The 16,894-nt window shown below is 41.3% G+C and overlaps 1 protein-coding gene across 5 annotated transcripts in view; it reads left to right on the forward strand.

Moving 5' to 3' along the window:
- LOC125019203 (protocadherin-15-like) overlaps window positions 1-16,894 on the forward strand; it is a 180,733-nt gene that overhangs the window by 50,206 nt on the left and 113,633 nt on the right. For 4 of the 5 annotated variants that reach the window (XM_047603767.1, XM_047603768.1, XM_047603764.1 and 1 more), the window contains exons 2-4: window positions 4,211-4,329; window positions 14,943-14,957; window positions 16,081-16,146. In XM_047603767.1, the coding sequence (XP_047459723.1) occupies window positions 4,239-4,329; window positions 14,943-14,957; window positions 16,081-16,146 (172 nt within the window). In that variant the 5' untranslated portion in view covers window positions 4,211-4,238. The remainder of the gene's footprint in view (window positions 1-4,210; window positions 4,330-14,942; window positions 14,958-16,080; window positions 16,147-16,894) is intronic. The other variant, XM_047603766.1, reaches the window with a different exon arrangement.

Raw genomic sequence — 16,894 nt, forward strand, 5'->3', positions numbered from 1 at the left:
TCTAGGTTACTTATTGGTACCATTGTAATGGTTTCAACAAAACTCCCTAGAACTAGTATATAGAGTGTGATGAAATATATGTAATTGTCAAGATAAGACACTAATAGAGTGTATGTGAGATCCCAATAATCCATTTTGTTCTGCCACAGTTGTTTACTGTGCAATTGCATATTTAACAGACACTAGTCGTAGACTAACCAACTCAGAAAGCATCATCTGTTCGTCAGATTGCAAATTAAATATGCATTTATTTTTAAGGACAATGTGGATATTAATAACAAAACCGACAGAAAAGGGCTGCCGGGTGCTGTCAAATCAGTAAATAAATGTAACAAAAAAGAGGACTCCTTAAAATAAAGTGGAGCTTTCTGTCTGATTACTAATGTGAAGTATCAAAGACAACAAATTAAATATTCCTAAAATGAGACACTAATTACTCTAGTGCGTGACAAAGAAAACTGAAATACAAAGGATCAGCACCTCTACTCCTGCTGTTTCTAGACAAAGTGGTAAGAACAGTGAACAGTGAGTGCACATAACCAGAACCAGAATCTGGTTGGCTGGGCCCGCACCAATCTGGGACTGGGAGGACACTGGAGATGCTCCACTTGTACACAATAGACAGAACAGACAGACAGACACACACATATGTATGGATATATATGTACACACACACAGTGGGAGAGGCTCAACAATGTGTTTTGACTTAAGACAATTCATGCAAATCACACAGGGAAGATACATAAATGTCCGCTCTAACTCTGTATCTGTCCATCAGTATACCAAGCTAAATGTAAACTAACTTCATTCCTTATAATGAGTCAAGCTGCTCTTTTCTCCCTGCAGACTAAAGCAGGGAAATGGGCTTGTGGACAAAGCCCATGATGATCTGCTTTTCCTTTTGTTTCCTCCAGTGCTATGACGCAAATGGTGGAACACCTCAGTAACACCTAGACTAATAGCCCTGCCTTTTACTGGTCCACCGACTCGGCGCCTTATGAACTGAAAACCACAGTTTTGATGTTCGAGTGGTTTTCTCACCTTGTTTCTGACTGTTCCAGAGACTAATAAAAAATAAGGCAAAAATGTAAATATGGCCGTGTTTCATCCGTTATTTTTGACAAAACGTTTAAAAAATGAATTTACTTCAACATACTGACAAATTAAAAATTGATTGCGTAGTGGCTTGCAAGCAGCATCTGCGAGCAATACAAATTAGCTTTTGATTCGTACATGTTTTGCTACTTTTGCCCAAAGTCCTGACCAACCCTTGACTTGAATCACTTTAGAATGGGATATGGCGGAAGAAGTTGCCATGTGTCCAACACTAAGACACACAAACAGGATGAGGTAGGAAAAAGAACTCGATGCCGGATGAGAGGCGATCGAAGGAGCACGGACAGGGGAAGAAAGGGAGAGACGAGCTATTTTTGTTTTTCCTTTCAGGGAGCGGCAAAACCCCTGCACTTAGGGGGTAAAGATCTTCACTGTCTGTGTAATCCATAACTGTGATTGCTTCACCCCTCCCCCCCCATCATTTTAAACAAACCTCTTTCTTATCCTCCCTCAAAGTTTCATCACTCCTTTGCCAACGCAGTGCGATGTCAGAGATACTGTACAAACAGTCTTTTTTTTTTTCAGCAGAGCCACTTAACTTGGAGAGAGTGGTTATTGAATTACTGTGACGTGATCTGCATAAGGTGAGGTAGAGCAGAGTGGAATTGAACTGCCCAAAATATGTGCCCAAAATATGGATTTCAGCTCATGACGTGACTCGTGGGCCACTCTGAAAGGACTGCTACAGAGTATTCCTGACGTTTTTTTTTTTTTTTTTCCTTCCTTCGCAGTTCGGTCTGCAATCTCTCCAGTATCTCTGTTCATTAAGTTTGAAGGACCATCGTTGTTAGTCCATGTAAATGAGATACAGCGTTCCCATGTCAACCAAGAGAAGATTTGGAGGAAGTCGGGAAAAGAAATGACTTCTCTCTTCGGGGTGGCTGGTTGTTCAGGTCTGAGTTTTCTCATGTGAAAAGGATCAAAGCAATCGTACTCAGCCCTCTTAAGAAAGATAGATGTACGAATGTGGGAAATCAAATCTGCTTCAAAAGGGAACACCACTGGGAGCCGGAAAGATGAGAAGGCAGTGACTGAATAGGAAACCAGTGTGAAATCACTCTTGTTGTTGTTGTAGTGTAAAAGAAGAGAACACAGTCGTCTCCTGCTGTCCTCAGAATGTTTGTGCGGTGTGTCTGCTGTTTGGCTACGCTGGGTAAAGCGGTGTAAAATGTGTCTGGGCGAGTGTGTGCGCAGGTTTAAAAGAACGCAAGTAAGGTAATACCTCCTGCACGGTGTGTGCGCGACAGACAGAAACGAGTGGCAAGGAGAGGGAAATCACCATCAAATGAAGAAGTGCTGATAGTTAGAGATTTTATTTTTGTCAAACACACTTTGATATGAGAGTGTTGATGCTTGTGAGCCTCCTCTCGCTCCCTTAGCATATGCTATGAAAGCTGATTTCACAGCTTATTGCCTGCTCTGAGAGTAAGCCTTGTGAGGAAGGTATGACATCAAATGGCTCAGACAGATAGAACCCCTCTATTCCCCACGCTGACATTTTACCTTCCTTTGACTCAGGGTGGAGGCTGTGTGCGACTTACACAACAAGGTATAATATATCATCTGCACAGCTTTGCTTGTGATTTGCACTCAAGCCTGAATGGGGGATTCTACTGTAAATCCCAAGTACCATCGTAATGTAAGGAGATAATACAGTTTGCTTAATTTTTTTGATTCAAGGTTTGGTTCACAGTTGCATCTTCAGACGGGGATGTTTGGCAGTCCAATAATATCCCCTAAAATTCCACTCAAAATGTGTTTTTTCTAGTCTCTGTAAATTTGTCAGTCTTTGTAGACTTACACATAGAGCTCTTATAGTTTGCTCATTGGACAAGAATATAGGTTTAAAAGCTAAAAAAAAAAACAGTATCAACCTAGTCATATTTAAACTTTTAGTCCTCATAAATTGCTATTTGTCCTAGTTAGCTAAGTGGCTGGCTACTGTGTTTGCTTCAGTGCATCACTTATGACTAATCACAATGTCTAAACACTCACCTACTGTTTCTTGCTCAGTGTTGCTTGCTCTGGATTCTCCTGGGTTAAAAACAAAAAACAAGAACAAAACAAAAACAACTGAATATACAGTTTACATACCCTGGCAGAATTTATGATTCCTTGGCCAATTTTTCAGTGTTTCACAGTAGGAATGATGTACCTTTCATCATAGGCCTTGTTGAGTCCTCTCCAAATGTACCATTTATGGTTGAGGCCAAAATGTTCAATTTTGTGCTGTTTGGCGTATTGTAAGCGGGATGCTTTGTGGCATTTGCGTAGTAACGGCTTTCTTCTGGCGACTCGAACATGCAGCCCATTTTTCTTCTAGTGCCTCCTTATTGTGCATCTTCAAACAGCCACACTACATTTCTTCTGCATTTCAGCTGAAGTTATTCGCAGGTTTTTCTTTGCACCCTGAGAAATTTTTCATGGCAGTCGTGGCTGAAATTCTTGTTGGTCTATCCGACCGTGGTTTGGTTTCAAAAGAATCCCTCATTTTCCGCTTCTTAATTAAAGGTTGAACACTGCTGATTGGCATTCTCGGTTCCTTAGATTTCTTTTTATATCACTTTCCCATTTTTTATGCAGTTCAATTACCTTTCCCTGCAGATCCTTTGACAATTCTTTTGCTTTCCCCATGACTCAGAATCCCAGAAATGTCAGTGCAGCACTGGATGAAAGATGCAAGGCTTTGTCATGCCCAGAAACTCACTGACCTTTTATATAAACACTGATTACAAGCAAACAGATCACAGGTGAGGATGGTTACCTTCAGTGGCCATTTCAACCCATTTGTGTCGGCTTTTGTGCATGTTATCAAAGCCAAAATCCCCAGGGTATATAAACCCTTGATCAGTGTCATTTGGGTAGTTTCTGTAGTTTCTCTGTTGTAAATCAAAAAGGATTACAGGTTATAGGATTTAAGGGAAGAAAAGTTGTACTGCATGATTAATGTGGTCTTCAAAAATACTGACCTAATGATGATGCTGTAGTCACAGTTGTGCATGCATGAAGCTCAGAGATGAGCTTGCTGAGACTGAGAATAATCCTTCCTCTCTGTCTTTTTGTTTCCTTCCTTTTTTTTCATGTTTTTGTCCAGGTGGGCAGGCAATAAGGCTTGACAGAAGATGCAACGGGGGTGGTGGCTCGTCAGATGGCTGGGGACAGGAATGGCAATCCTCTGTTTGCTAACCCACAGCTGGGGCCAGGACACAGAAGGTATGAACAGCCAGCACCGAGACAATCACCCTCAGGCCTCCCCACATTCAGTTAACCGTAGCTGCACTGCCAAAAACAGACGTGTAACGTGGAAAAGGCAGTGTTTTTTTTTTTTCTTCCTCCTCTGTCAGAAGACCAACACGGCGGAAAAGTTTTCGCACAGTTGTTACTGATACTGAATTCTGTCCCAGTCTGAAGTGTGAATTCCTCAAACAAGTTCGCCAACTCTTGCTAAATGAATAAGAAGCAAACTTTTTTTTTTACTCACTCTGCTGCCAAAGTTTCCATCGAGTCATGTCTGTGGGAATTGTGACCGAAAAGTAATTAATTTGGCAATTCACAGTTTTTATTCCCCTGACAGTCCTTTAGCTGTTACTGCAAATAATGTGCAGACAGAAATATAATTTCAATCTGGTTACAATGTTGATTCTTGTTCATCCAACTGCAGAGATGTCCAGGTGTCGGTGTACTGCTGACACTGTGCACGCTGCCGCAGAGTTAAAACAAAATTTACATTTACAGTATTCTTTCAATCCTTCCATTCAAATTTACATAATGTTTTCCATTATTTAAAGAGAGGGTGCAAATCCAACTTTCCTCCTACACAGCTGACTGATCACACTAAGAGGATTCTCCTTGTAGTTTAATGTTTAAGTTCCCACATTACAGAGAGCATCTTAGCATTTATAGTCTCAGCTCACTGACTTTGTAGCAGGTGCCAGTTAAAAGTGAATTCCAGCTCTGTAAGACTGGCATGTCTTTAAACATAATACTAAAGGGAGGCAGCGCACACACAGACACGCTTCAATTCCCACCCCTGTGTGGCAATGTTGAGATTCAGGCCAATCTGAAGATGCTGTACTTTTCAGAAGCAAATTCCCTTTATCCCAGCCCCATTTTCTTATTTCTTTTCATCCATTTCCTGCTTCCCAGGCCTCAGTGACAGGTTTATTAATGTGAAAGCTTTTTTACATAAGAGTGATACCTCTTCTTATGAAGTTTAAATTAAGATGTTATTGTTGAGACGTTTGCTTCATGATCCAATTCTCCTAGAAAAGAGTAGACTTACTTTATGGCTGTCTGAATCTTTGAAGGAGAACTTTTGCACCAAGACTCTGACCACATTAATAGATCAGTGGTGCTGTGAAAAACTAGGAAACCATTGACCCAAAAACACGGCTGCGGGACTCAAAAACGGCCAAATGGTGTTTTTGAGTAATTTCTTTTCAAAATTGATGGCCTTTACATGTGTCTATTTATAAATGTGTCTGACGGGGGTTGATTGACATACAGGACCGATGGCTCACTAACCTTGAGGTAAATTTATTCTGCTTGAGGAAACCTGTATTTGCTTGAGCAAGTGTGCTTAATGTTATGTACCCGCTTTCCCTGCTCACACGTCAGTACAGAGCAGGAAACTTATTTTCAAGGAAAACTCTTGAAGTCTGCGTTGCAAAAAAATTTATTAATATAGCAAATAACAGTTGCGGGTTAATTTATAATTTGTATATTTGTATAATTTTGTGCTTACTAGATTTTCTGAGTACTTGTAATTATTCAGAAATATTTACAGTAATTATAACAGGTAATGAATCACTAAATCTACACTAATTTGCATTTGGGAGAAAATTGCTGCTTTCTGTCAACATTTCTGACAACTGTAAGAGCGCTGAATCAAAGTCTGAAATCGGTTTTCCAAAAAAAAAAAATACATAACGCCACAGATGACAGGTGATACCACCTCTTTGTGCAAAAATGCTTTTCAACAGCAAAACCTTGATACATACTCCAAAGCTAACTGTGCTGCTGTAAGTGCACAGTGGAGGGTCCAAAAGTTTCAACTGTGTGCATGCAGGAGCAGGAGCAGGGACAGATGTACCTCTAACAATAAGTGGAAGTGTACTTGGCTTACTTGCACCCATAAGACGAATTGGCATGGCATGTGCTCAAGTACTCTGACGGAATGAGTCAGAGGCTTTGGTCACATAACGGCACTCTAGACTGAGCGGTAAATTAAGTTGGTGTTATAAAATATTGCTCATGCATAATACATGTGGTGCCTTTTAAACCTAATTTCGGGGCAAATTAACCAAACATTTCTGCAAAATGTTATGACTATGTGACTTAGTTATTGCTCCCTCCCAGTTCATTTAAATCCTTTTTTAACCCAAAAGACGTGCCATTACCAAGATGGCCGCCCCGAGCCAAGACTCACCTACAAGGACTGTTTTTTTTTCCCGCTCTGCCTGTGCAGGAACGCAGACGAAAGAGTCAAGCAAAAACACCATACAACTTTTATTAAAATTGCCTAGATTTTAGTGTTAACTCTTGTTAGCATTCAATAGCTTATAGCTTATAGCTAATAGCTGATCAACTGCAAAGATATTAGACTACTTAGTTACTGTTTGAGTCCAAGGTTGTCCCAAACAGATGTCTAATGCTAAATCAAACATCCTACACTGACAGATTGTGAGACTTCCAACCCCTAGTTTCTCCACATATATAATGACATCCTGGCAAGATTTGTTTTGTTTAAATCTGACATTGTCCTCTGACCGTGCCATAAAGGCATTGTTTCCGCTGATTGCAGTTGTTGCTGCAGCCTGTAATTTCACTGGTTGCAGGCAGAAATGATTATAAGACAACAAAAATATGCTCTGATTGGATCAGATTCTGCCAGCAAATCATCCACAGTGACAGTGCAGGTGCGATGTGGAATATCAGTGTCGTTATGTTCCGAAGGGCAAAGGAAAATACGGGTGCCGTCGTTGTCTCCCTTTGCCGTTCACTGTCTCCCAGGGATAATCTTGATTTGAGCAAGGATATTCCCCTCCCCTCAACACTACATCCCTCATCTCCTCACTCATAAATCTCCCCGCTCTGCCCACCTCAAGCCGTCCTTGGCTTTCAACTCTGTCAACGTGTTTGTTCTCTGTCGATCAAGTGAAAATGGCAACCGGACGTTTTTAAAGGGCATTGAGCTGTGGACACATTTCCTTTTCAGAGGATGGTGGATGGTGACTTTCAAGTTTTTGCTTAATTGACAAAGAGATATTACGACTTCCAATTATTGTGAATGTGGACATGGTCTGGATATTCTGACTTTGACAAACCTTGGGATTCTTCTTTGAAACAGCTCATTTATTTGATTTGAAAAATTCTCCAAATGCTTTAGTTTTGTTGTCTCTCCCTTGCATTCATACTGTAACCTCTTACTGTGTTGAGGAACAAAAAAAAAAAGCTTATTAATGAATACTAATGTGTGCTCACTTGTTAGTGAACACACATTAGTTACTCACTCGGTAACTAATGGCTAAATCTCTACCCTATGAAGTTATCTTCTGCATCTGCCAAGACAAAAATAGCTGATTTGTGTGTAATAGAGCAGCATTAAGAAAATTCCTGCCACATTCCCTCTGTATTCTGTCCCTTAATTCATTTTCTTAACACAGTGTCTACATTCATTTTTCTTTAATAATCCTCTCTTCCTTGGGCCATCTTGTTCCACGTTCCCCTCCTTACCTTGCGGCGTCTGACTCTTATTCGGCTAGACTCCGTGGAGAATAAATTTTGACTGCACACGTGAAACCCGGCAGTGTGCTTCATCTATTGATCCTTGTGCGTATGTGGACTAGCGTGCAGCAGTTAAACAAATTGCAATGAAAGATCAAAGTTCAGGGACAGATGTACACTCTCCATACCTCAAAATCCCTCCTTTGCTTAATCCAGATAATAGACCGATGCACGTGTGTACAGCCACGCACCAACATCCCTAGATGTATCTGTTGCTGTGGTTGTGTGTGTGTGTGGATTAGTTACTATGGCTGTGGACGCTTCTGCCTTGTGACATCAGCCTACCTCCTTCTCTCGCACATTTCCCATCTCTACCCTCTCTTCCCATCTGCACATCCATTCTGACCCACAATTGTTTGTCTATTTTTGGGATTGTCTGATTAGGGGCCAGATGTGCAGACTGTGTCTGGCTGCAGTAGAAGCCTGTGGAGTGTGTGGGGGGGGGGGGGGGGGGGGGGGGGGGGGGGGGGGGCAGTGGAGTGACAGAGGGAAGGGGTTTTAATCTGCTCACCAGTAGGCTGTAATCAGGCTCTGGACAGCAGAGGGAGGGGCTACTCTTGCTAAGACTAGGGCCCTGTCCTGCCTGGGGTGTGTACCAACAGGCCCGTCTTAAAGCTCAGCACGTGAGCAAGTGTTTGCCGAACTATTCACTGGTAGTGTGATTGCAACCTTCTCCTCTACTGTCTGTGTCTGTGTGGTTAACCTCGCGTAGTCTCTGTGAGAGATTACATGTCGGTAAAGTAATCCCCTTTTCTCTTCCATTGTGAGATGCTAATAATTTACATGATGCTGCACGAATCTCTTCCCACCTCACTGTCTCTGATGTTGTTCTTCACTACAATACCCACTGCTGCCCCCTCTCTTTTTCCTTTCTTCTCTGCCTGTCTGTCATTTTCTTTCCATTTGCCTCCGCACACACACTCAACCCCACATGTGATCCTTAAAGAAAGAAAGAAAAAAGAAAAAAGAACATAGACACAATTACAGCAAGAAGCCCTACAGAGAGACCCGCACTTTTAATGATTTGTCAGGAAAGAGAGATTTGGACAGAGGCAAAGCCACAGTACAGTTTGCTTCCACATTGATTTTGCTGCTTTTCCCTCATGTAAGAGAATAGTGAACTGACTGGAAGGAAGGAGGAACTGGGCTGTAGGTTTAGCTATACACAAAACAGCTCACACGTGCATTCCCATTCGTTCTGTGTTGGTCACATATCTGTGATGTTCCTTATTATGTCGTAACTTCCATCAGCTCTGTAATATTGTGAAAGAATATTGGTATGGATTCAAAGCTGCACCACGCCCACATGTCTTGACCTCTTGACCAGGGAAGGGAAAAAAAGATTCAATTATCTGAATCTAAAAATAATCTGTTTCCTCTGTTCTGTTGTACCTTTCTGTGTGTGAAGTGTAGAGTTTCTTGGGGAAAAAGTAAATCCAGGTGTCATATCTAGATATTATACAAACCATGAGTAGTTATTGTATTTAAATATCACAAGGTTGCTATTTCCTTTGGGTATTTTCCACAAAATAATCAGTTAGTAATGTTACAAGAGGACTGTGGAGAAACGAGGCAACGTACTGAAATACAGACCGAGTTCTGCTTCAAATGGGTAATATGCATCTAAAATTTCAGCAGTGGGGATAAAAAAGCAATTACAAAAATTACTTGTCATCTTTGTTTCCTCTATTATGGTGCACTATATGCATTTTGTTGACATCAATGTATTTCCTCATCCATGCCACAGACGGCGATTATGGCTGATGGTCAGCGATATTATTTGAACATTTAGCTGCAGGATAATCATTGCGTAGGTGAAGCAGTACTCTCTGAATACATCAGCTGTAAATCACACAAGATAGAGGTAATAAAACTGCATGACATGTTTGATGAGGATGACAGTGACTTGTATATCTAATATAGTAAGTGTATGCAAATACAACAGATGTGAGGGTGCTAGTGGACAGATTAGCAATGTGTTTATGGCAACATAAACGTTCATAAACTACTCAAAGCATCTTAAGATTTTTTGCTCGTTATGACAGATGTGTATCAAAGAAAATGGCATAAAAATTAAAACATCAATGTTTACGTGACCTTTTCTGTTTTATGATCATGCACAGCTTTGGCAGCCAGCCCCTAGGCCCTAGCTCTGCTCAGTGTAACAGAGACTGCTCATCTGGTTTGACCTGCTGCCTCCCCGTAAGCCATGACGTGGCATTATCTGCCACTGGACAGCTGCCCTTTGTCCCTCTCGGCGTCCTTTGCAAGGCCTTACTGGATCTGTCCCAGAATGCCCCTTCTGCCCCACTGGACCTGGATCTATGCAAAATAAACTCCATCCGTCCAACTGGGAAATTAAAACAGTGTCCATGTTTGTCTCCACTCATCCCTAACCTGGGCTGACTGCCACTCTGGGGATTAGTCATAACTCTAACCTCCAACCTTGAAGTTTTTTTTTTTTTATGGGTTCTGGTCAAAGTGGAGGTCGGCATGCATTCCTGACTTAACTGCCTCAGGTCAACCATTGTGGCTGGAAGCAGAAAAAATATCCATTTAAGATTTTCCTGTCCTTTCCAGAATAGCTTTCCACAAACTTTGTTAGACATTTGCTTATCTCAACATAGGGCTTGATATTTATGTGGGCAAGCATGACTGCCAATGGACACATAGTATGGAAGACTTGATGATAAGGGGAAGCTTGTGTTGAGTTGGCGATGTGCCATTTATCTATTGGATGAGTTCCAACTCTCCCCTTTACTGCCTTTGCCCTTTCTTGATGATCTCTTTTTTTGATTGCTTTTTGGAGTCCCCACATCTGGAGAGCGCAAGTATGTTGGGAAGGTTTGCACTTCTTAGTTATCTAAATAAGTGGCTTCTGATCCTATGTTGGTGTGTTGTAAAGGTCTGCTGGATAGATCGAGACCACGCTGCCTCCTGGACCACATTACTTGTTAGGTTAGTTGTCCTTTAAAGTCTGTTTTTTTTATTTATTTATTTTTTTTAGATCTCCACTCCCGGGGAGCTGCAGTTTGATTTATTGGTTGCTAAAAAGGTGCTTTTGCAGATGAAGCCACAGGAAAGGCACAGGCAATTGAATCGAGTGGCAGGGTAAAAATGCCTTTTGAAACTAAATGTCAGCGAGCAAAATTCATCTCATCACCGTCTTGTTGCTTCAGAAATGTAGCAGGCGATGAGCTCCCTTGTAAAGACTTGAATTGCTTAGGAAGTTGTCTGAAGGCAGTCTTATTTGAAAATTATAATGAAAGAACTCAGAAAAAAGACACGCAGAGACACTCAAAACTCTGACATCCAAAAAATATATATAACGATACTGTAAAACATTACAAAAGTGGTTCTCTAAGAGTGTCGTTTAATAAGAAAACCATCAAGGAGTATCTCATTGTTGTGTTTACATTGTCTGATGGCTTCTGCTCAGTTCTCTTCGGTTTTGCGAGATGAGTTTAGGTTTGGCAGGGGGAAACTGTTGTTTTGTTCAATCACAAGAGTCTGCACATTGATTGGGGCTCGCTTGCAATCATTTTATTCCACCTGATTCCACAAGACAAGCAGTAATCATTTGTAATTGAAGTTTCACAGCTTCAAGTCAACATTGTTAGCTTGATTAGCGAGAAGATCTCTTTTGGTGAGAGCAAATTACGCCAAGGTCAAAATTAGAAGGCTTTGATTGTCTTTGGATTGGGTCTCTGAAGTGTACAGTGCCCTGATTATCCATTAGTGATTGAACGCATTTTTGCATACATTTTTTATGATTCAAGTCATTTTAAATATTTGACACCACCAAGTAATATTGTCATTCACAACAGACATATACGCTGATTGAAAGAAATGTTACTTGAGATTTATTAACAATAACCGTTACCTGTAACTGGAAGAAAGCCACATTAGAAAAGCAGTGGTACATTAAATAACGGTTAAGCAAATTACCTTAGTCCCATTTGAAGAGAAATTGGTGCAACGAGCCAAGAAACCTAAATTCCTCAAAACTGTTGGTTAAGACTGAGCGTTACTGCTGCTGCCTAAGTAATGCAAATATAGAGTATGCACCTAATGTTTTAAAATACATTGATTGATTTTTCTTTTGTCTCGCCACCTAATGTGTTTTTACAGCTGACAAACGTCATAAGAATCAGTGCACATTGGCTGTCCTCTTTAAGGTTGACACAACGAACCAGCTTCAAAGAATTCCCGGCAACAAAGGCTGACAGTGTTATCAGCTCATGCCGTAATAACGTATTCGTTCTGCACCTGTGTGAGAGGAAATAACTATTTTTTACCTGCAGCTGGCAGTAGTCTGTATCCTTGTTCAGAAGAGGAAGCCAGAACAGCTAGGACTTGCTAGGAAGAACTCCAAACCGTTGGCCAGAGCTGACCGTTCCCGATTCGTGCTGATCACCGGGTCTGTCATTTATTCAGTTTAGATATGCGTGTTTGAATGTTCAGGTCACATAAACATCAAGCGCGAGACGAACGATCTGTCAGAGCAAATTCTGCTGACCTTAAACTTTAACAAAGAGAAAGAAGGTATAAAGTTGTGATGTTTCTTGCAGGTCGATATGAGCCCTAGATTTCTATTCTTAAATCTGCTAACTGATAAAAATACGCACAAGCCCAACGCTATTACCTGACTTCGAGGCTTCAGACCTCGGTAATTGAGGGCCCCATGCTGCTCTGTACCCATCTGCCTGAGCTGTGCGATCGGCTGTATCTTTTGTTTTTCACTGGTTACCATTTTTAAATGACTGCATAGAATATCTCCATGAAACAGACATTCGCTCGCGTATGCTGAGAAGAGCATTTTGATCACTGTCCACATCCGGTGTCAGAGATTTATTCCTCATATAGCTACTATATCTCCTATTTCCTTCTGCACAGAATCATCTGTTCCTCCTTCCCCTCTATTCTCCTTACATGTTTGTGCATCATTAAGCAATTCTAGATTCTGTCAAATTGGAAGATAAACGTAGTACTGCTTCATTATATATTTGTATGCATTAGGACCCTCCATACTAGCTTTTTTTTTGTGGTGGAGAATTTGGTGTAACAGTTTGGCACATTTTTGTAAAACTTCAAAGGACCATAGGGAATTGATTTGGCCAGAAAACATCGTTTCTGTTCTTTCATTACACTGGAATGGTTTTTAAAATGGGAGGAAAGCTTGATGCAGAATATTATTAGAAAATATCACCAGCAGCTAAAAGGTGCAAATGTGATAAGAAGTTTGGATTATTCCAATTTTGTAGTGTCCATGAGCAGAATTTGTTACTTGGAGTTTTTTTTCTTTTTGTGTGTGTGTGTGAGTGTGTGAGTGTGTTAGTATTCACATGCATTTGAGTGCCATATACACCAGTCAGGCATCCTGCTGGGGCCATCAAAGGTTGGTATTGGTTTTGTCACGGGATGGTCAATGTTATTTTCTTCTCCTCTCAGTGGTTTTTGTGTTGTGGCTGATCGGTGAATGTTTGCGCTGTGATTATAATATAGGCCAGTGCAAACTGAGGTGCTATTCTTTGCCTCTGCTCTGTTTTGCCTTTTGTCTTCAAACCAGAATCCTCACATCTTCCCCTGCTGTTGCAACTACCACTTAAAGCCACACACGCACCTGCAGAAACACACACACACGCACACACACACACACACAGTTCTGCCTGAACGCACGCATGTAAAACTAACAAAACAGGCTGCCTGTGATCCTTTAAAAAGCTTCTCAAAATGAGTGCAAGTAACTTTTATTCCGCACACACGCGCATGCTCAAGCCCACTCTTCTACTTCTACTTCACACGGAGTATATTCTCTCAGAGCAGATCTGCATTTGATGTTGCTTGTTGTTTATGTCTCAGATTGCTAGGTGTGACCCACTTGCTCTGTTCGTTTTGTCGCTATTAAAGGAAACCCCATTTCTTCGGCTATGTGGGGTTCGGGGTTTCTAATTGCTATAAAATGGAAAACGGAACTCGGGGACATTTAACAGTGAGCATACTTTTAGGAATTATCAGTGCAAGATGAGTGTTTGTTGATAATTATTCCACACAGGGCTTAGGATTAGAAGAGGTTGTGTATGCCTCTGAACATATCGGCTTTCTCTGTGAACGGATCTTCACACCGACCGACGCACATGAAGCAAAGATAACATACTTCACAAGGATCTCTGCTCTAGATATTTTTTTTTATCAAAACATGTTTGGATCATAACAGTAGTACATGTTATAAGGGACAATATGCAGAAATAATTTGCATAAAATATTCTCTGCTGTAGCCTCAGGTTTTCATTACCATTTAATTGCTAATTATTGTATGTATCGGCACTTTGGAAACTGCCATAATTGAAATGCAGCAACATCACATCCAGAGTTTTTTTTTCTCTATAATTAATATGCACTTTTAAACCATCACATTAGTGAAGGCTCATGGGCATGCATATTTAATAAGAGAGCTATCCGCTCTTTTGCACCTGACAACAGGTGCATAGTTGCACAACTAAAGTCAGGGGAACATAAGGCAGGTGTGAAACACTAGAGTGCGGCGGTGTCATTCTGTCCCTCTCTGATTTCATGCAGTGTAAGATGAAACTACCTGACAGCAAGCTGCTTGAGAGGCTAGATCTTGCAAATGGAGGCAGAGCAATTTAACAAGTAAGAGGACGACATTTCTCAAAAGTCCTCTTTCATTCTTTTTCCCCCTCATCCAGAACAAAAGAATCTCTTAATTCACATGTAGTATGTATCATGAACCCCTACTACTCTTGTGGTCTTGCAGATGTTACTAGTAAGAAGTGATGTTATGCTCATGTCTGTGTGGGTGGCAGTTCACGAACATCCTGTTTCTCTAGTGAAGACACTTTTCGGCGTGTCTTCCTAAAACTCTCTGCCTGTCTTCTCCCTTATTTTAATATTTTGCATAATGATATGTTTCTCTTCTTTCCTAACTTCAGAGCAGCTCCTTAACCGTTTCATGCTTTTCTTCCTTTCACGCTTCTGCTCTGTTTCCCTCTGGCTACACTAACCTCTGACTCCTTCAGACTGGCAGTATGAGGGTAAGCGAGCAAGCATCTGTTACCTGTTTTCTTGTCTATTGATGCGCTCCCATATTCCCTCTTTCACCATTTCCTTTTGTCTCTCCTTCTTCCCCCGTCGAAAGACGTTTAATCCTCAACTTCCCTCTCATCAGCTGCTCAGCGCGTTAACTTGCAACGCCATTCATCTCGACTAGACACCTCCCTCTCTCCTGCCTCCTCCTCCTCCACCACCACCACCTCTCCGACTGCCCCATCTGGTGCCGTCTGTCAAGCTGCCATTACCTGTGTCCCATGTGCTCGTACTATCTAGCTGCTGTGACCTCCATCTGTGGAGCTGCTCTCGTCAGTGCTCTGCTTATGATGTTGCCACATGCTTTCACTGCCCCGTTTGTCTGGTGTCACTGCTGCACAGTCCATTCTCGTTGATGTTTCATTGATGCCACCTGCTGTAAAACGATCACATCAGTGTGACGGCTTATGGAATGACAGCAACGCTTTGAGGTTTATTCCCTCAGACAAATTAAATATTTACACTGTCAATGATCGTATGTCATTTTTTGAGGCAATCATTTGACAGTCTTATATCAGTCCCGGATTCAATATTCAAGACCCAAGTATTGAAATTCATTTCGCCAAAAAATACGTTACATTATTGCATTTGTATCAATGCATAATAAAAGCGGTATTTTAACACTAAAGCTAGTCGAAGCAGAGTTTTAACAACTCTATGTATAAAACTGGGTATTTAGGTTTCCAACCCTTTTTTCTGATAAAATATTAGATCTTTTTTCCTCTTTGGGGCATCAGTCTGCAATTTGAATAAAATTTATTTGAGAAGATTACAGGGCAAAGTCTCTTTGGTGGAAATTCTAATAGTACAGTAGGTTAAGGAAGGGAAAACCCGGCTTAACATGTTTAGAAGCTTATGGTACGCTTAATTTAAAATGAAAACCCGAAACAAGCTGTCAAGTGACTGTTAAGAAGTTTTGAGCTTAAATGAATGTTCCTGGTTACCAATAACATAAATCAGCATGTTTGAGCTTTAGTATTAATTCTGTTTGTTAATTAGTCTATGCTTTGGTTCTACCTAATATGCAGCCAATCCTTTCTGTCGTAATAATTCACGTGGTTTTATTTGCAGAATGCAAGCTGTCTCGGCCAGGCCCCCCTGCAACCATAGTGACCATTGACGAGGAGAGCCCCAACGGTATGTGCCATACAGTTGATCATCCTTCCTCTCCTGCTCCCGCTGCCGCTTTGTGCTGTTCGCCGTAGAGCAATGGATTACGCTGCTGGGATTTCTTTTGTATTACAGCATACAGTGTTGCTTTGGTAATCTAATACATATTAATACCGCTCCTGTTGGGAGTGTTGAATTACGTAGTCACTCGATGGCTCGTGATGCGCACTGGTTGCAGTAGATGTTTTGTCAGACACGCTGGATTGTCATTTGGTTGTGTTTTAAATTAAAGATAAATATGTTGTAGTTGTTCTTGGTGTGTATATATTTGTATCGCTCTCTCCGGGTAAAGCAGAAATGTGTGCACTTGTCTGAGTGAATACAGATGGTGTTTGGCATACAGCTGTAACCCGGGGCTCCATTAATGAGATGTCTGCTCCATGCACAGGTTGTATTTACTGTGCTGTACCTGCGCTTCAGAAATACAGGAATCACTGAAGCATAGATCACACAAGCAGCACTTGAGTAGGTCGGGTGAAACTATTCTGCGCCTCCCCCTCTTTTCTTCAGGCATCTTCTCTCAGGCCTCTCCATCACCTGTACCCGCTTATCAGCTGTCCACAGTTTTGCTAGTTTTTCCTCCCTCTCCTTCGTAGTGCTTTGCTACACATTTTGAGGGTTTGCCATCTGCATTTTGCTGATGGCGTTCTCTGTATGTGCAAATACGTGTGTGTGTGTGATAGGGAGTGCTGCCTGCTGCTTGGGGAGGAGCTAT

The sequence above is a fragment of the Mugil cephalus genome, chromosome 13, assembly GCF_022458985.1.
Source record: "Mugil cephalus isolate CIBA_MC_2020 chromosome 13, CIBA_Mcephalus_1.1, whole genome shotgun sequence".
NCBI lineage: Eukaryota > Metazoa > Chordata > Actinopteri > Mugiliformes > Mugilidae > Mugil > Mugil cephalus.